Source organism: Thermobia domestica, chromosome 7 (genome assembly GCF_964235325.1).
Source record: "Thermobia domestica chromosome 7, izTheDome1.hap1.1, whole genome shotgun sequence".
In the NCBI taxonomy this organism is placed as follows: Eukaryota; Metazoa; Arthropoda; class Insecta; order Zygentoma; family Lepismatidae; genus Thermobia; species Thermobia domestica.
Window position 1 is genome coordinate 63,618,000 of NC_137460.1, and position 21,821 is coordinate 63,639,820.

General features: G+C 37.4%; 1 protein-coding gene across 3 annotated transcripts in view; it reads right to left on the reverse strand.

The window, feature by feature from the left end:
- The window catches only part of Gapvd1 (GTPase activating protein and VPS9 domains 1), a 135,990-nt gene that overhangs the window by 66,404 nt on the left and 47,765 nt on the right, over positions 1-21,821 (reverse strand). For 2 of the 3 annotated variants that reach the window (XM_081764796.1, XM_081764798.1), the window contains exons 9-12: positions 19,112-19,262; positions 15,019-15,171; positions 11,049-11,213; positions 9,314-9,576 (exon numbers count right to left, since the gene is read on the reverse strand). In XM_081764796.1, the coding sequence (XP_081620922.1) occupies positions 9,314-9,576; positions 11,049-11,213; positions 15,019-15,171; positions 19,112-19,262 (732 nt within the window). The remainder of the gene's footprint in view (positions 1-9,313; positions 9,577-11,048; positions 11,214-15,018; positions 15,172-19,111; positions 19,263-21,821) is intronic. The other variant, XM_081764797.1, reaches the window with a different exon arrangement.

A 21,821-nucleotide genomic window follows, 5' to 3' on the forward strand; every position in this document is an offset into this window, starting at 1 on the left:
AGCAATTTGCAAATGGTTTTTCGTCTTTCAACGTCTCTGTCTTTCAATTCATGTGGAACCCAATGTGACATCTTTTGAATCATTCCCATGGCTTTCAAGCGTTTGGAGACTATTGTTTGATCAACGCCTAATGCTGCTGCAAGTTGTTCCTGCGTTTGACACGAATCCTGCTCGAGCAATGCTGTCAATTCTTCGTCTTGAAATTTTTTTGGCTGTCCAGCTCGCTCTTGGTCTGCCAAGCCGAAATCACCACTTCTAAACCGTGCAAACCACTTCTGACACGTTCGCTCAGCTAGAGCATGGTCACCATACACTTCCACCAAAATACGATGACTTTCAGTCGCACTTTTCTGCATGTTAAAGTAATGCAGCAGGACACCCCGCAAAAACACTTTATCAGGCACAAATTGCGCCATGTTCACTTAACTACAAACTGGTGTTGTTGACGCTTTAATCCACTGCCCTATACTACGAACGATACGCGATGACAGGGGTTTGCAACACATGTGTGGATACACGGAACTGTGGGACGCTCCGTTCGTTGCGCCATCTCTTGTCCACTCGCACGAATTAATTCCTAGACCAAATACTTAAAATTGAAATACATTATATTCCTATAAAAGCAACTTAACGAAAAACACTAGATCATAAATATACAAAAACATCTAATTACGAAAGGCCTTAAAGATTCAACAACAAAAATAGGTTATATTAAAGTGAAAACTAATAGGAACCATTTCAACAATTCTCAAGTATTAAAAAAATACTCTACTATATAAACGAATACAAGTGTCACATTTAAATGTAACTATGCTATCACCTTAAAATAATAGTGTTCTCAAGAAGTTTCGAGTTTACAGAAAAAATGAAATTTTTATTTTTAATGCTGCACGATTAGGCAGCCCTTAAGGCTAAAGGACACAGATGATCAATGCAAATTAATAATTGTGAAATTAATTTTTTTATGCTCTCCCTACGTGGATCGAACCCGGGACCACGTGCACCAACGGCACACGTGTTAATCTCTAGACTAGTGGTAGGACTGAGTTTTACGGAAAGTTACTTATATTTTTCCTCAACACTTTTTAGCCTTTCCGCTGTTCTAGTAGCTAGCGTGTGCGCCTTTACTTGTAAGTTTTAGTGCAAGTGGCACCGGGTTCGATTACCGGTGGAAGAGAATTAAAATTTGAACACATTACATTGGTTTGGATTCCACCTTAAACTGTAGCACCATGTCTCATATAGCTTCGGTGCTGAAAAGAGAGGCTATACTTCAACAACTAATTAATACTTTCCACAGACTCTGGATACAAAGCCGACTGGTTAGCGGGCGTAGTTCTTGATTTATTCCTGCTGGAAGCAGAGCATATTTGATGTGGAACTACTTGAATTACGATTTGGAGTAATAAAAATAATTTACATGACGACCGATACACCGACTACACATTATACAGCTCATTGGCTGGGCTGTATACGTGAGTACATGTATGAACTTTTCGCCTTAATTATATTACTGTGACACTTGTAAAAATAAGTTTCACAATCTACTTAGCAAAAAATTTTCCATTAGTAAGATGTTCATTACGTACGTAATTGATAGAAAACCATGCAAAAAGCAATATATACTGTATTCACTTTCATTGCTACAATAGTACATAGGCAAGTTGTAAGTACACAAAAAATAAGCACACAGAATCTATGTCTCAGAAAATCGTATTTTGACAGTGGCTAATCACATGCTTGCTATTAATGGAAACTTAAGTTTACACAGCGTAAAAGGAAACGTAGCACGAGGGTATAATCGGAATAGTGTACGAAATATCTCACACCATCAATGATAAGAAGCAAATGAAATGACGATGATATAATTGAAGTAGAGTAGACCAAAAGTATACCATAAAGCCTCTCTCACAATGTTTGTATAAAACCAAATTAATATGATAGACTCTATTGTGGCAGCGTGCTGAGAATGTAATATAACAAATCTTATCTTGATATCCCTTACAGTATTTGCTTTAAAGATAAGAATATTCGTCTATTTCCGGCAGACATTTTTCAACTGATAGGAAAATGCTTAATAAAAAGACGGGTACGAATAAAGGGTCGATCTAAAATGCATCGCGACTACATTCACGAAAGACGTCACTGCAGGTGTATGTATAATGGATTAAAATTCTTCAAAATAAAATCTTGCGTCAATACACCGTTGCTAGCATTTGTGCCATGTTTGATACACCCTCTGGGAATTTGTAGCCAAAATATTCTCCACGCATTGTGTCGAAGCCACTTGCACTGTTTCCACCATTCCATAATGGTGTTCTTTCAGGCTTCGTTTCATTCAAGGGACGTCGGTCGGGACCAGACCTGGACCGTTAGGAAGATAAGGCATCGTTACCACGTTGTGCTTTGCTAGAAACTTATAACCAGTTGTCACATTATCCACAAAATCAGCCTCAAGCTCCACATCTTCCAACAGTTCGTAAGAAATAAACACATTGTTTGGCTTCTGTTGTCCGGACAAAACCTTTGAAGCCAATTTAGAACACACTTTCATTATCTGCAAATCGTCTGAGACCTACATTCGTTTCGACACTACAAACCAACTGCTTACACCGGGTGCGATCCACACACTACAAAAGCTCGTAGGCAACTGGAATGGGTAGCTTCGTATACTTGACACCTTCCCCCACCATCCATGCCCATAGAAAATCAACCTTCCCAGTTCCACAGACTTTGTAATACAAAATAAATGCAAAAGCTCTGTATCATATGATCATGCTTGTCCAGGTATCTGTTTATAAAGCTTACAAGTTCTGCAAGTGTATTTTACAAATTGTAAAATATTTTGAAGACAGAAAGGAAAACACTAGGACAATAATGAATAACGAAAGTTAATTTTAGGATTAGATTTCTGGACTTTCGGCATCTATCGCCACGATAGCTCGTTACGTATGAGGGATGACATCTTCTGCCCTTCACTAGTATTTTTATGGAACAGGCCCTAGATGTGGTACTTTCAAGATTTGAAATAACACAAACTGAGTAATCGCAACTAGTGACCGTTTACGAGATTACAAGGAATAAATTTGAGTTTTTTGTGTTTTGCGTTTTATGAATACACTGAGGTTATGCATAGACCATCAAGCAAAACCAACCCTCCACATCACATTACTTCGTCTCCAAGAAAACTGAATTACAAGGTTACACAATAAATAAATAAATAAATAAATAAATAAATAAATAAGCTTTTGCTTGTCTAGCGAAGACACTAATGATAATAGTTGTTTATATCTTGTAGTTATGTGAAACTGAAGTATACTAAGACTGTAATGAACGGTGGAACTGTAGATTGCTATTGCAAGAAGATTTAAGTTATCTAACTACGATGACACAATTTAATTAGCCTAACTGAAATTTAATACAAATCACAAAAAATTCAAAAGTATGGTCCTAACACGTGATAAGGAAATAAATAAATACACCTAAGGCGGTAGCATGTACGACTATTGCTACATACCTAAAAAATTTGAAAGCAACAAAGAAGGATAAATCTTTCTTCATTTTACCAAGTTACATATAAGGAAAATTCATCCTGAACAGGATTAAACTAAGTTTGGTTCATTATATGAAATTACGAGGAATGTTCAATTTATAATCGGAATTTTTTTTTTCCAGGTGTTACTGTGTGCAGCTTGGCGTCCGTGTCCCATCCTGTGATAGGGTAGTCCTGACACTTTTCTGCAACAACGGGTATTTGAGTAGATACAGTCTCAGAGAGCGGCGATGGAGGATAGCAACAAGCATGGCAGTATGGAGCTGGCGGCCCTAGTGATGCACCGCTGGATCACCAAGTTCCTCCTGAATGAAGGCGTGAAACCTGCTGAAATCTGCAGAAGATTAAGTTTGCAATATGGCGGAGAAATTCTCTCTTAGTCGCAAATGTACGAGTGGTATTCAAAATTCAGGGTAGGAAGAGAATCCGTTCTCAACATGGCTTGTACTACACGCTGAGTTATTGCAGTCATTGGGGTGGAGCAGCTCATTTTGAGTAACTGACGCCATCAGTGTGAGGGATTTTGAGTGCGAGAATAAACACTAGCGTGGGAAGTGTGGAAACGATCATCCACGAACACCTGGACTTTCGGAAAATCACAGCCAGATGGATCCCAAAATGCTAACATTCGACCAGAAGCAATATAGGGAAAACATCTCCTCTCAGCATCTGTAGCAATTTCAGAGAGAAGGCGAGAGCTTCCTTGCAAAGATAATCACTTGCGATGAGAGCTGGGTGCATCACCGGAGTCAAAATGCTCCAGCATGAAGTGCAGGCATCCAGACTTGCCGCCGCCGAAAAAATTCAAGGAACAAGCGTCCGCTGGCAAAGTGATGTTGATGGTGACGATGAAGTGTTCTGGGACAAAGACGGGGTGATATGCACTGATTTCCTGGCACGCGGGGCCACAATCAATGCAGTGTACTACAGCGACCTCCTCCGGACCCAAATCCAAGAGGCTTTGAGAAGAAAACAGCAACAGACAGTGACGGATGGCGTCATCATCCTGCATGACGTGTGACCTCATACGGTCATGACAACGGTCACAGCTATAACCAAACTTGGTTGAGAGATCCTAGACCATCCTACCTTGAAGAAGAACAGTAATTGATTCGGATGTTGTTTTCACAGAAAAACAGAAATGCCGGTTATAACTATTTAAACGTCTCTCGTATTGTTGTCATCAATAAAAGTGAGTATACACATCCTACCACCTCGCACTTTTAAGTACAATTTCGAAACGAGTCAATCAATTTTAATCTAGATTTCTTTCACGTGATTCTCTGCATAGTGCCGAAAACTGTACGAGAGGAGGGACACGGTGGCTTGTGATAAGAGAGTTCACTCCTGGTTCGATCCAAGGCGATATGAAATTAATGGTGGATAACATCGTGTTCAGGGATTTCCTCGAGATTCTCCCGTTTCTTTTCATATTCTCCTTTCACAATTTTTTTCATAATCATTCGCTTTTATAGGTCATCCTCCTTTGGATGCTACCTTTAAAAAAAAGTTCCATTTAATGGTTGGTTTTTAATTGAAAAAATCAAATGAAATCTAAGTTTTACGTCCCACGGTTATGCCGTTAGGCTAAAGGAGACGGTGATGATGAGAGATGAAATGAAGAAAGTGGGAGGAAACGGACGAACCCCGAGAAAACCCACGAGCACGGTGTTTGTTTACCACAAAGTCCACACGGCGCGAGCTGGGATCGAACCAGAGACCCCAAGCACCGGAGGTGAACGCTCTACCACTAAGCCACCGCGCCCCCCTGTTTTTTAACTGAGTTGATATGTTTGTCTTTGATCTGCCATCAATTTAAGAAATTTTCGAATTTATTTAATAAAAGTGTCCAGTTTTAGTAAAGAAAACGGACTAGCTCAAAAATGCACCATGTTTTATTTAGACCCAATACAGCTAAATAAAACGAGACACATTTTTGGTTACATCAGATTTTTTTTTATTATTATTATTATTATTCAACAGCATGCGCCAGAGATGTCTTTTTTCACCCTTTCTTTTAATGCACTCTAACCTTTCTCTCCTTTCTTTTAATGTCCCAGTTTATAAGTTTTTAAAAATTTATTTACTTTTAAATAAAGGGTATTATTAAATGTGCTTGCTTACATAAATTTAAATGAATTAAATAAAAGCATAAGGAAACATGGGTGGAAAACGATTCTGTTGTAAAGTGACAGGATGCGACTAGTCTTACTTGCAAAATCAGTTGCAATTATTGCTCATCCTCGTTGCAAATATCCATTTCAGTTTTTTCTCTACAGTGTAATTATGATAAAGATATTTGAATGTTCACTCAATTATCACTTGTTATTTACATTTGCACTTCTGGATGTAGATGTCAAAATTTTCAAAGCAGTCAGAATTTCTATCATTCCGCACAGAACACACGTTTATTTTCAGACACCGTAGCTTGGTTATACGTAGATATACACAATGGGCACAAAAACATTCCTTGATTTCAAGGAGTCATAAAATGAACCTTATTGGAGCACTGGAGAGGAGGGGCGGAGGTAACAGAACGCTCGATAAAAGGCAAAAGTTAGCAGTGGACAACATCGTTTCCGTGATCTCGGGGTTCTTCCGTTTTCTTCCATTTTTTTTAAACCAATTATTTCATGGTAAAAAACCGTTTCACTTTTATTAACCGTTCATCTCCTTATCCTAAAGCGCATATCAGTGGGACGTAATGCTACAAATTTCACTTCATTCATTGGAATAGGAGCCATGGACGTAGTCCTGTGATCAAGCTCCCTTGAAAGCGATATAGTGTGAGGGTTGATCTTGCATGGTAGTCTGTGCACTGGGTTGACGCCCGTTCGTGGTCCGAAACCCAAGTTAATAGGGTAAACTTCATAACATCGGTGTTGCACTAAGGCCTCAAAACACAATAAAACCTCAACTGATTGTATATTTATAGGTAGGGGTCTGCGCGGATGCGGATATCCGCATCAAAATGGGTATCTGCGGATATATATTTCTGTTCTGTGCGGATAGCGGATAAAGTTGCGGATATGGTTTCCTACATCTTTTCCCTACCTAAAAAAAAAAACACTATGAAATTTATGATGATAGTGGAAAGGGCATTAAGAAACGTTTGTTTTGAATTAAAAGTATTTAAGCCTGTTGAAAAATAACTAAAATCAAAATAAGTGTGTTTGAAGCTTATGACTCAATGACAGCAAAAGGACAAGAAATGACATGAGAGAGTTGTCCTTTCATTGCTCTTTTCAATATTTTTAGCAGCCGTTTTGTAAGTGAATGACATCTCTGACCTAAACAGAACAAAACGACAGGTCCCTTCGCTACTCCTTAAGTAATGCAATTTACTGTAAAAAGAAAAGAAAAATACGAATTGCCACTAACGCCCCTCTGATAAAGCTAAAAATTTTCAGACTATTGGCCTTGAAAATGCAGAAATGTGTTCAAATCAATTTTTTCCAGCCTAAGAGATCAGGAAGCTAAACACTACCCAAAATCCTACAGATCGTTCATTAATTTCTAATTTGTATCTGCACGGTTTATATTGAATTTTATTTTAGCGTAGTTGGTATTTGATCACGAGGAAACTGTTATAATGTAATGTTTTGTTTGAGTCAGAATAGTACAAGAGACGGCTATTTGAAATGTGTTTAAAAATATTTTCGAAACCATGACTATTATAGAATATTAAGTTGTATATATTTGCTAACTCATTATCTGCGGATGAGGATAGAGATATTGCGGTTGCGGGTGCGGATAGGTGCTGCGGATGTGGTACGAATGCGGATGCGATATTTTATATCCGCGCACCCCTCTATTTATAAGTATGGTAACTGCACATACATGAACTCAAACAAACTTTTCTCCCAACAATAGCAAATAAATCTATGGTAGTCCATCTCACAGCAACGACGCTGTGGGTATTGTAATTTGCTAACATGCTTTCAAACGCGAACTTAATGTCTTAACAAGCTCATTTTGAAGTGAGACGATTATTTTATTGAGAAAGGGGCATTCAGGCAGACTATTGTCTCGCATGAAGTTATTGCTCGTGTTACAGAAGCCTTTTTGAGTAGACCTACGAAGTCAACGAGCAAAGTTAACTGAGATTTACACATCTTGTAAAGCACGGTAAAGTGTTCTGCACAGCACAGCTATAATTGCAATTGACCCATAAGTTACACCCATGAAACAATGAAACTTGAATTTTGTTAGAATGAAAAATGAGATAACCTCTGTCACAGATTATTTTCATTGATGAGGGGTCTACCATTCAAGTGAAAATGTCAAGAGGCTCAACGTAAGGGTATAACGGAGCAAGAATTCGTATGTCATCCTAAAGGTTGAACATGACTCTCCAAAAATGCATGTTTTATCATGTATCATACCGGGATCGATCCATCTGAGACCAACTGCTGCTGGCCAAAGTTACCTGCAATGCCAATCAACTGGTTGATTCCAAAACGCTACTGAGGGCTGTGATTACCTTTACCACCAAGAGGCACCGTCATACTGACATCTTGCTGCCAGCGAAATTGAGAATGCATATCTGCCAAACAGATCTGGCGGCACTGAGGAAAGTGATCAGACATTATGCAAGTGGTCCCCACAGGAAGGAAGAAAAAAAAAAAAAAAATCTGTTCGTGACTTTTTTCTTTTGGGGATACGACCAAGTTTGTAGTTCGACTAGTCGCAACCTTAGATGATCTGCAGAAACGTATCACTAAAGCTGTAAACTTGATAATGCCGGATATGCTGCAGTGAGTTTGTTCCAAGCTAGATTGTCGTATCGACCTCCTGACAAGCGCATTTCATCTCGTACATTTTATTATTACCAGGGCGCAAACTTTCCGGTCGCCACTGACGACTAGAAGTTTGGAGCTAGCGACCAGTATTCAGTAAAAAAGGTTTCTGCCTAAACTCGCAGGACTGCGCGGTTCTGTTTCGCACGAAAATAATTGTCACTGAATGAGAGAAAACATTGAATGTGAAGTCTTAAGATAATATATTTTTTAACATGTATGTGAATTGTCCAAATGAAAATTATTATCCTGAATCAAATTGTCTGGTTTCAGAATTTTATGTCCTGACGTAATTACTTTGTCAAACCAAAGACCGAGGGGAAGGGATCTCTCATAATTTGTATGTGTGAGATACTGGCGACCATCGTTTTGGATTGGCAAGTGCGTCTGACTTTGAAATTTTGCACCCTGTTATTATTATTAATTATTCGGATCAGTATAATTAGGCTTTGAACTGGGTGATATTTTTCTCAAAAGTTTATAGAAGATTTCAATGCTACGTGCAGTCCGTACTACGAATATAACTTACACGATGCAATTGTCAACCTGCGGAATGAGGGTGGTTCAACAACTTATTTTGTATTTTACCGCACCGTCCTGATCTGTTTTCCTGTCATTTGGAAGAAATCCACCACAGATATCTAACAACGGTATGTTACTATGAATCAAACACAATGAAACATCTCAATGTAAGAACTTTTGTCTAATATGATGTATTGTATGATCGATATTATAGTCTAAAAATGATAATTTTCTTAAGCACAGAGTTGAATTATTAAAGCTCTTCACTACAGAAAAAACGAAAGGTAAGTTAGTTAAGAATAAATACTTTAGGAGTAACACCGCATAGTGCATGCATATAAGCTATATACACTGTCAAATTTACCAAGTTGGAACAGGTGACAACAGGAAGTCCACATGTTTCTGGTTTACTACCTGATACCTAAAATAAAATGCTCACATTATTTCTTTGAAATTCAATCAACCTGCCAAATGCAGACGCATGCTCCTTTAAGAAAATCCTGAACTCTTCATCAAAGTATTCATTCAGGGTGCCGTGCAGTGCAATGCGGTCTATCAATACCTGAGATGCATCCGGCAGTGTCCGTGAAGAAGTATCTTCAGTTTGTGAGAACGTTCTCTCCGATTGTTCTACAGTTTCACTATCACTTGCCAGGACGTCGGTACTCCAGGTATCACTCACCATTGACACCGTTTCGTCACCTGTAGGAAGAAAGAGATTAAAATAAATTTCATTCACGTGACTAATTTCATGCGTTAAGAAACCAGGACGTTTGTCGCTTCAGAAACAGCGGCTTTATTATGTGATGATCTAATTCAATCAGAATATTTGTCCTAATCATTTCAATTTATTCATATTCTCATTTATTTGCACAGAAGAAATAAACTGTTGTAATCGCTTTCCAATTGGGAAGGAAAACATGTAAGAGACACACTGATGTAAAAGACATTACTAAGCAACGTTAAGACCTGATACGGTAATGGTTTTAAGAGTCAGGTGACAGCGTTGACACGTTAAGAGTTAACCTAAGAAAACGCCCATTTAAATAAAATGGGAATTTCTTCATCCCTCCTTTAGACCCCTTAAAAACAAAAAAATACTCACTTTAAGCAATTTTCTTGTCGGTTAGTCCTGAAAAGTTACAATTATGTCAAATTTAATCATTGTAGCCCTACAGAAAGTGTCCAATAATTTTGGAGTGTAAAAGGTGTTCCATATAAATAACATTGGGAAGATTTTTCAGTTCCTTATAAAACCGTTCTAATGTTGGAAACTTTTATTTTTAGTGATTTACTTAGGTAATCCTAACGAAAACATACAAACATACCAAATTTCAAATTTTTATTCTAATTCCAAGTACCTAAAACATTAGATTATAGGTCCAGAAAAACGGCCATTTAAATAACATTGGGCATTTCTTTACCCCCCCCCCCCCCTTAGACCACTAAAAATTAAAAACACTCACTTTTGGCAATTTTCTTGTGGTTTATTCCTGGAAAGCTACAATCATATCAAATTTCAACTTTCCACGTAAATCGGAAGAACCTGGAGTACTTTATGTCAGTTCATGTAGTTTTATATATAGTTAGGACTAGCCTTCGGCTAGCTGGGGGCTCTACCCCGCAGACCCCAGCCTTCGCTCGGTCCACGGTCTCGCACCTCTTAAACCAACAATTTTTCCGAATTTCAAGTTTCTTTTCCTATTTCAACTACCTAAAAAATAAGATTTCGTACCTCCAGAAAACGCCCATTTAAATAACATGGGAATTTCTTCATCCCACCTTTAGATCTCTTAAAAACTAAAAATATTCACTTTTGGCAATTTTTCTGTTGATTAATCCCGAAACGCTACAATCATGCCAAATTTCAACTTTCCACGTTAACCGGAAGTACCTCTTTATTTTATGTCAGTCAGTTCATGTAGTTTATATCTATCTATCTATCTATCTATCTATATATATATATATATATATATATATATATTACGTTCATATTATGTTCCATTTCGTTGACGAAAATGTACGCCGATGTTATAAACAACAGTGCACGTAAACACTTTTATGGACGACTATACTTTACATTTCTGCAATTTCATAAACAAACCTTACCAATAGTTACATCTGGTAACGCAGTTACGAAAAAAAAACGCTCTCAATATTCGGAAAACACTCACCTTCAATTAATTTTTTGATTTCGAATTTGCCAAACTTGTCATCAATGTCTGTTCTACTTTGCTTTCTAGTTGGTGCCGGAAGATCCAATGGCTGACGAGGCTCCCCAACAGCTCTCAGAACTCCCTCTTCACCCTCGGTTATTTGAGATGATGGTGTGTCACGTCCTAGGAGACAGAAAATAACAAAAACATACAATGTGAATTTTGCTTCATAAATACTAACCTACATACCTTAACAATGTGTTATTAACTCTGAACTTTCACTGCTTAAATTTCATTGTATTTATACGCATAGAGAATTTGGTATTAAAAAAAATATACAGTGAAACCTCCCTTAGCGGACACTTTCATAATACGGACTGATTACGTTTTCCTGGCAAAAATGTTCGTATTATTACAGTACTTTTCTGGATCGCATACTGAACATTTATATGTTAGAAAAAACTTTTTGAGTTGATCAATCAGTGTGTGTAATCTCTGTTTACACACGTATTATTAAAAGAAAAAAAAAAAATAATTGAAATCGGAACTCCGTACCCTCCTAGTGATTCGAGAACTGAGTATAGTATTTCGCTACTATCTTATATTTGCATTTATACCTAATATATTTATTCTAAACTGCATATAGTAACTGCATGAGCTGTAAGTAACCTAAATTTACGTAACCTCTCTGCAACGGAGACCCCTTATTTTCCCATCGGTAGTTGTTATTCAGAGGTTTGAATGTGTTTCTTTTTCTTCTTTCTTTTTTCTACATACACTACGACTAGTCAATTACTAGCTAAATGTTTTATTTTATTTATCTATTTTTAAGATAATAGCAAGAGCTAAAGTAAGACTTACATACGCTGTCGTGATGGCCTAAAGGATAAACTTTTCTCCATAAAATAAATATACTGATTCTATGATTCTTACTAAACGATACACTAATAATAAATTTCAACGTTTCCAACCCGTTACGGGCTCTAATGATCACATAAGGCACGTTTAACTGCTGATACTTTATCAGCACATAATGCCATATTTTTATTTTTCTGAAGCAATAGAACTCCAAGGAAACTCTTAGATACGAGTTGTCCAACACCAGTTCACATAGCTGGGATTAAACCTTGGACTCTAGAGGTAAAATCTCTATCATTAAGCCACCGTGCCACTGTCAACGAGCAACATGTTTTGAGGACGGCACAGAAGAATAGACAGTAACATGTTATGTACTGTTTAAAAGTTGTAATCATACCGATTTCTACGCAATACATTCAGAATAAGTTATAATAAGTAAACACGAGTTCCTGAAGTTTCAATATTAAAATATGGAAAAAGGAGTAGAGTTTGGGAGGGAAAAATAAGGACACGAAAGCGCTTAAGCATAAATCCTATTGCTACGTACACAAATTATACACTATCTTTTCGTTTTTAATCCCACTTTCCCCTAATTCTAATACTATCTTAGTAACGATGTTAAAACGCGGTAAATACGAGAATGTTACAGAAGATTTGTTTTCCGGCAAATAACGTTGTTATAGAAATCTGCCTGAACGTATATTTCACACTCTGATCGGCTCATTTTAGAAGAATATTTAGGTTTAAATACTACTTAATATCTGTGAAAAAATAAAATACGAATATCGTATTTGCATTAAAGACAGAGTAAAAATATTATAGTTTTCAATTTTAGTAATGAAGAAAGTAAAATGTTGAAGTTTACATATGACGAAATTTGTAACAATCTATTTATTACTGAAACGTATCATATAAGTGGTAAATCTGTAAAACGATAATTTAAACAAACAATGGAATCGCATAATGAACAACTTTCTTAGCAAAAATAAAAATTCATAATAATCGAGAATTTTTATCCTTTTCATTGAAATGTACAAGGTAATAAAGAAAGTTCTTGCGGTTTTTGATGTCCCATTAATCATGTGCCCAGAGAGGAAACGCACGTGCCTGCCAAGCGATCGGGAGTTAGTCTGACCATTGACTTTCAGTAACACAGGCACGTTACGCACATACAGCAATCATAGCTCGTCCAGTGTCGAAGAGAAATGGAGGCATCGAAGCAGCTTGTTCGCGTGTGTTTGTTGTATGACTTTAAAGTGGGCCTGTCAGATGCCGAATCAAGTTGGCGTGTATGTCAGGCATTTGAGAAGAATGCCGTGAACGAACGCACCGCGAGGCATTGGTTCCAGAAATTCCGTTCGGAAGATGTGAGCCTTTCAGATGGACCTCGCTGTAGACGACCACATGTGTTGGATGACGAGGACCTGAAGGCAGCCATCGAGGAGGACAGTGGTCTAACGTGTGATGAACTTGCAGAAATGTTCCATGTTTGCGCTGAAACAGTTAGACTGCACCATCATGTGAAAACGCAATCATACAAGTTAAACAAGTGGGTACCCAACATATTGTCGGCAGCCAACAAGGAACAACGAAAGACAGCTTATCTATCCTTGCTCACTTGGCACCTGAACACACCCATCTTTGATCGCTTCTCACTGGCAACGAAAAGTGGGTCCTCTATGACACTTCCAAGCGTATCAGACATTGGTTGTCTTCACGTGACCCTGTTCCTCACACCTCATTACCAACTCTGCACCCAGGAAAGGTTATGTTTTCTGTATGATGGAACAGTCGGCAAGTGGTGCATTAGGAGCTAATTCCACCTGATCAGGCCATCACTGCTGGCTGACCTCTACTCTCAGCAGTTGCAAAGAATGCACTGTGCATTACAGCAGAAAGAGCCGGTATTGGCGAATCGCAAGGGTGTGCTGTTCCTGAACGACAATGCCAAGCCACTTGTGGCAAAGAGAACGCGGGAGCTTCAGGAACTTGGCTGGGAGACACTATGCAATGCACCATATTCACTGGACCTTGCACGAACAATTACCCCTGTTTCATTCCCTCGACAACCACTGTGGAAGATCCTTCGCAAATGAGGGAAACCTGCAGAACGCACTCACTGACTTCTTTGTATCCAGGACCGCCGAGTTTTATCACCGGGGTATTGTGCACCTGCAGGAACGTTGGCAAAAGGTGTTGGATGTTCATGGAGATTACTTCGTAACCTTAAGGTACGTACGGTCCACTGTATTGCTCTTTATCACTGCTCTAGAACAGCAAACACTTCTTTGGTTACTTTGTACATAGGATTTCGCAATTATAAAATGAATGGAAGCGTAAGATTTAACAACGCAGTCTTCGAAAATGTAACGTTTATAATATGGCAACTGAGTAATGTTGAACGATATGCTGACAATGAAGCAGTATTTTTGTAAATACTTTAGAAATGTTTTGCTATAATATTAACCATCAAGATTTTCAGGAAATTTCGTACAAAAATATAGAATTTGTATACATCATCAACTGGTTTTAACAGGAACACATAAAAACTGCAAGTGGACACGAATATCATATAAACAGCAATCAATATTCAGAAGAAAAACAGGCTGCTATACTTCTAATTTTGCGGCTAAATGGAGTAGAAACAGGTTACAACAGTACGTTGTATATTTTTACTTGTAAATCATTATTTTCTTGTAATCTTGGGCCGTAAAGTATTTTAAATATGTACTAGGCTGATTCTACTATTAGAAGAAGAAAAAGAGAAAGAAATAAGTTAGTTATAATGTCAATATAAAAAAAGATATTCAAATGTTTTTAAATAATATGATTTTGGATGTCGTTGTCAGGACAACCGAAAATAAATAGATTCAATCAGTTAAAAAACGAGGTAGACATCTTGAAGAAAAAGTGCATTTCTCGTTTATGATTATTAAACAAAGTGTGAAAACAGATAAATAAAGATGTTTTAATGGCTCAATATTAAGGATAAAGAACCAGTGATATCGTTATAAGTAGCAGACTGTATCCCGTTGAAAACCATTATATAGTTAAAAATAGATGAGTCACAGTAGGCAATAAAGCTTTTCTTTCTTTTAGGTCAGCGAAGAAATGTTCTAATCTGAATTACCTGATATATTTGGAGTACCTCTTCCAGATACATTTGCAGACACCATATCGGATAGATTATCATTTTGATCTTCGTTTTCAAGCTCCAAAGACGATGCTACACTATGATTAGAGGCAGCTTCTGAAACAGCTTCTAAGTTATCACTTGTATTACCTACACGACGAAAAGAAGAACATGAAATAAATAAAGGAACACGTGGAATGTGAAAATAAATTAACTGTGCACGTACAGCGGGATGTATCTGAAGAATTTAAAAAAAAATCACCTAAAATTTATTATATATATATATATATATTTCCTATTATGCTATTTATTTAAATTCTATACTTTCGACTACAGTTATCAGAATATAGGGAGAGTAGGGGAAATATATTTATTTGCTAACTAACTAACTAACTATATGGCTTATGGAACCCGAAGGTTCAATGCCGCGTTCACAAAAACTCTACACTGACTTCTATCCTTAGCCAACTGGATTCAGTTTCTACTTTGGATTCCTATCTCTGCGAGATCCATCTTAATATTGTCCTCCCACCTGCGCCGAGGTCTTCCTAATGGTCGTTTTCCGATTGGTCTTCCAGCCAAGACTTTGAAAGCGTTTTTACTTTCTTCCATCCTAGCTACATGACCTACCCACCTAAGCCTCCTAGACTTGATGACAATGTTTGGTAAATCGTATAAATTGTATAAATCGTATAATGTAGTTCCTCATTATGAAGTTTCCACCATTCCCCATCCACGTTTTTCTTGGGTCCGAATATTCGTCTCAGGATCTTGTTCTCGAATACTTTCAATCTATGTTCTTCCTTCCGTGTAAGCGCCCATGTTTCACAACCATACAGAACAACAGGCATGATTATCGTTTTATATATTTTAAGCTTCAAATTCCTCGATAGAATTCGCGACGGCAAGAGATTTTGAACTGAATAATAACACGAATTCCCTGCTTTTAGTCGACATTTAATTTCTTCTTGAATATGATTTTCGTCTGTTAGTATTGATCCTAAATATTTGAAAGTATCTACTTTATCAAAAGTATTATTTAGTATTTTAAAGCATCCAATTTGCCGTATTACGGTCCCGACGCACTTCCATGTATTTAGTTTTCTCTGCATTTACTTCTAAACCCATGTCCCTGCAAGCGTTTAATAAGATCTCTGCATTTCTTTCTATTGTTCTCCTGTCATCCCCTATTAAATTTACATCATCAGCATATGCCATAACTCGATGAATACCGTTCAATTCTAGGCCCTGGTTGCTATCTTTGATTTTCCTTATAGCGTATTCGAGAACAAAGTTAAATAGTAATGGCGACAACACATCTCATTGTTTCAGGCCGTTTTCGATGTGAAAGCTCGTGGACAAAAAAATTCCTACCCGGACTTTGCTCTGGGATTCATTTAAACATGCATGTATCTTAATTAATCTAATTAGCTTTCTCGGTATTCCAAGTTCTGTAAGAACGTTGTATAATGTTTCTTTCCTAACCGAGTCGTAAGCCTTTCTAAAATCAATAAATAGTTGATGTACCGGGGTATTGTATTCCCACTTCTTTTCGAGTATTTGGCGAATGGTAAATATTTCGTCGATAGTTGATCGATTTCGTCTAAATCCGCAATGATAATCTCCAATAATTTCATCTGCGTATGGGTCAATCTTGCTAATAGAATATTTGAAAGGATTTTATAGGATGTTGACAGAAGAGAAATGCCTCGATAGTTATTACAGTCAGTTTTGTCGCGTTTCTTGTCAATTGAAACAATGATTGATTCTTTCCACTGTTGTGGGAATTCTTCCTTGTTCCAGATAAGGAGAATGAGTTTGTGTATCTTGTTCCACAATTTTTCGCCTCCAGCTAAAATTAACTCAGCCGGAATTTCGTCTACACCCGGAGATTTGTGTTTCTTTAATTTCTTTATAGCGATTTCTACTTCTATTCGGTTGGGTTCTGGAATACGGTTCTGCGGTATATATATATATATATATATATCCTTTTCTCCACGCACATTAGTTTTTGGCTGCGTGTTCAGCAAATTGTTAAAGAAACCTTGAAACCTTTCCATCTATTTAAGATGTTATCCGTATCAGTGATAACTGTTCCGTCAGCTTTCTTTAATATATAAGCACGAGGTTGATGGCCTTTCTTAAATTCGTTGATCCCCTTATACATGTCCCGAAACTTTTTATTTTTACTATTATCTTCAAGTTCCTTAATTTTAGCTTTCAAGAAATCGCGTTTCTTTGGTTGGAAGTTTCTCGCCTGATGTCTACGAAATTGTAAAAAAATCTTATATTTGTATTTTTGCAGAAACTGAAAAATTTCTTTTTCTTACTAGGCTGGTGAAAAGCGTTCGTGCTATGATGTCTAGTGGGAAGGTCACGCGTCTAACGAGACAAATTCTATACACGTCCAGCAAACAGGCTGGGTACCCAGCCAATAATAAGGCCGTGTGCTGTTGAACAGTGTCGTATGAAAATGCACTATAGAGAATACTCAATTGTGAATTATTTTTCTTTATGAATTCAAACCGGAACATTCTGTACAGCAAGTGGCAGAAAACATTAACTGAGTATTTGGACTAAGAATGGCAAAGAATTACATCACTCGCTGTTGGTCTGTCACATTTCGTTTCGTTTCGTTCCGGTGACATAGTATTGCAAAATGAACCTTGTAGGTACTAACGGACATATGCGGAAGGGGCTCTTCAGGAACAGCGTGACAGCGGATCCTCAGATAAGCGTTCGTCACTGCAGATGAGTTAGGAAATGTACCTACTACTCTCGTTTCGCGGCTCCCTGCAATATGTAAGGTGAAAATGTTGGACTCGCTGACACCGACCAAAAAGAATCACCATTTGAGGTGCGCAGTTCTCTGTAACAGATAACCGTGGGTAAGTTTCCTGTATCGGATTGTCACTTCAAATGAGAGACGATCTGCTACAACAACCGCAAATGGTCAAGACAGTGGTTAGTTAGATCTTTATCAAAGTCCAGGACTGTTTCCGAAATCCTTACATATTGATGCTGATATAATAATCTATGGGACTGACATATGAGGCGCCTGGTGTAAAATCCACCACATCCATTTCGCTTAGTTTCGAGTAATCTCGCAAAACGTACAATGAAGCAAAGATATACTAATTCGGTATTCAGATGTGTGGCGCTGGAATGTATAATTCGTAGGATATGATGCTTTACCTTTTAAGATTTCAATACTTCCAGTGTATCCCTCAAAATGTAATAAAACAATAACGGCCATTTTTTTTTTTTTTTTTTATATATATATAATATTCAATTAGAACTGAACAATTGAGACAACATTTGCAATTGATCAGTGAAAACGGCATCTTTCTAGAGATTGTGGTTTCCAAGATATCATTGTCAAAAGAACTGGGCACAAACATATAAACTTTTCTTGACGACGAACATATAAACCTAGCATTTTAATATATAGATAATTCCATGATGCTACATTTTTCTCATTTGTACTTCTTGTCTGAATCCGTACAGTAGATATGATACTATACAACAGAGATAAATCTTAAGTTTTTTTTTTTTTTTTTTTTTTTTTTTTTTTTTTTTTTAAAGTAAGAATTGCTGGTCAACATTATGAAACATTCCACTTATGGCAAATGGAAGTTAATAATTGGAATTTTCTTTTAACATGATCCAAGCTGTAAATTAACGTGCTGATATAACCTGTAGCAACTTACGCTTGAAGTAAAACTGAATGAAACGAAATTTTTTATATTTACGTCCCACGATTCTACCGGCTAGGCTACAGGAGGCGGTGATGATGAGAAATGAATGAAATGGTGGAATGAATAAAGTAGAAGGAAACGGGGAAACCCGAGAAAACCAACGCACACAGTGTTTGTCCACCACAAAGTTCACTTGGCGCGAGGACCCGAGATCCCGCACACCAGGGGTGAACGCTCTACCACTGAGCCACCGCGGCCCCTGCTTGAAGTAGAGCTCACTAATATTAATGAAAGTAACACCTGAAATTTTAACATTTGAACACTTAACTCGTGACCTAATGCACAATTATGACGTCAGCACGTAACAAGAAAGAACAACCGATTATACTAACCTATTGAACCCTCATCATGTGAGAGCGAAAACCTGGTTCGTTTTTCTTGCGTTTCACCACTGATAATAGGTTCTCCTTCATCCTGACTTGTCAAATTGTCTAAATTCATCCGAACTTTACCCTGTCTACTCTGCTGCTCCATTGACAAAACCTACAACGACAAAATATGGATTAAAATTTTCGCATAAAATATATTACTCTGTAATACAAAATAAAAACAATACCAAATTTATGCTATATTTCAAGATATCAGTGGACGCATAATTCAGTGATAACCAAAAACTTACCAAGTAAGTGTTTATATTTTATAAGTATAAGAACTATGTAAATTTACATTACAAAAAGGATGAGATTGTAACGGAAGTTTCTTTGGCATTGTTGATAATAACACAAATTATCTGTCGAAACTGTATTGTTATTTATAAAATACAGACTCTTACTACTGAAGTTTTGATTATTATGTTTCTTTTTTAAAAAGCGAAATATGCATTAGTAAGTTCATCTAAATGGTTATTAATTATAATCTTAAAATGCTCTTAAAGTTACTTATTGCATAAATAATTGAACTTAAATTTTGACGCATTATCTTTCAAGCTACGAATAAAACTAAATGGCGAAGAGGCGGAAGGTGGGAGTATCCCGAGAATCTGTTCTTTTCCACTACAGTAAACATCACCTTATAAAGCCGTGAGTTTGCAAATCCAGATATGAAACTTATTACAAGGTAACCAAAAACAGTTCTTACGATTTTGACATCCCATTTGACGAAGCGCTCACAGAAGAAAACAAAGAAACTTAACGCGTCGAAAAGCAGTGGGGGTTTGTCTGAATATTGACTTTCACAGCTCGTCAAGTGTCGAAGAGAAATGGAGGTATCGAATCAGCTTGTTTTCGGTTGTTTCTGTATTACTTTAACGCGGGCCTGTCAGCAACCGCACGAAGTCATCGAATACATCAAGTGAAGGTTCAAGAGGATGCAGTGAACGAACGCATCGCCAGGGATTGGTTTCAGAAGTTCAGGTTGAAAATCTGAGTCTTTGTAATGAATCCCGGGGTGGACGACCACGGGTGTTGAATGACAAGATCCTGAAAGCAGCCATGTAAGAGGCCTGCAGTCAAATTAGTGGTTAACTTGATGAACGTTTCCAGCTTTTCAACGAAACAATCACGACCTCACCTGCACCTGCACAACGGTGTACAAATGGAGCAACTGGTTGCAGCATACACTGTCGGCAGCGAAGAAAAAGCAACAAGCGGCGGTTGTCGTTTAGAGTTTTCTACTGCTACAGGTCACGTAAATCGCATTTCGGAACAGTCCATCCACAAGGAGAGGAGTAGGGTATATATTCTGTGAGTTTGATAATGCCTATCATTATTATCTTCCCTTAAAAGTCTATTTTTCTTGAATCTAATTGCGTGTATTTATTGACTCAATATTGCTCTGGGATTGCTATTGTACAATTCCTCACTGTATCACAGTAGAAAGCTACTAGCAAAACTTACTGGGAATCAGCCTCTTGATTCATTGTCTTTCTGACATGATGCAATACTTTCGATGTTCCATTAGGTCACTTTCTATATATTTTCGAAATTGAAAATTACAAGAACCAACGCCCTAGCCGCACCGGAATATTGCTTCTTGTAAGATCAAAGAAATCAAGCCAGTGCCGGGTCTTGTCAGAGGAAGTATTCACCAGATAAAATTGGCTTTGCGACGTTCACTCAGCATCGTGAGAATAATTGAGGAGTTACTTGTAAGAAAGAAGTACCACACTCAAGTTTAGAAAGCCAGCATTACCGACGATTGAATCCATGTTCTGCCACACATCATCCCAAAGGCATGCATGGTACAAGAAGGCTGTTAGGTGTTGGGCCATTAAAGGTTGTTACATTGTTAGTTAGTTTTAATATAAAACAAGGACTGTCTGATAAACATCCGACCTTATTTATTTATTTTTTTTTAAATGAAAAATTACCAATCATAGGATGGAACAATGTATGCCCGCTAAGTGGGGTGGTTATTGCGTGCTTCAGTGTCTAGTAGAACGCCAAACTGTTGTACGCTGTGGTTGTGTTCGTTGTACACCAAAATGACAGACCGTGTGGAACAACGGTACTGCATCAAGTTTTATCAGGAACTTGGCAATACGTAAGTTAAAACGATTGGGACGATTTATCAGGCATTTGAAAACGATCCATTAAAGTTCGTCATGGAGAATCGCAAGGAACCAGCGGATCCTGTTGATATCAGCAAAAGTTCCACGCATGCAATTTTACGAAAGATAGTATACACAGTGTGATTGTAGACTGATTTCGCATGAATAGAAACAATTTCTGTTAAAGCTGAACTGGACATGCTGAAGATGGATAACAGTGATCCTGATTTTCTCAATACTGTGGTTAAAGGTGATGAAATCTGAATGTACGAATACTATCTAGAAAAAGAATCAAAGTCTTCCCAACTGAAACATTTACTCCCGCCAAAGCCCAAAAAAACAGTACGAATAGTATGGAGTAAAATTAAGCTAATATTAATTTTTCTTCTTTTAGTACCGCGAAATCATGCATCACGAATGAGTATCAGGACGAACAGTTACGAAGAATTACTATCCTGATATTCTCAATCGCGTATGTAATGCAAATTATAAAAAAAATAAAAAAAAATAAAAATAAAAAAAAATAAAATAAATAAATAAATAAATAAATAAAA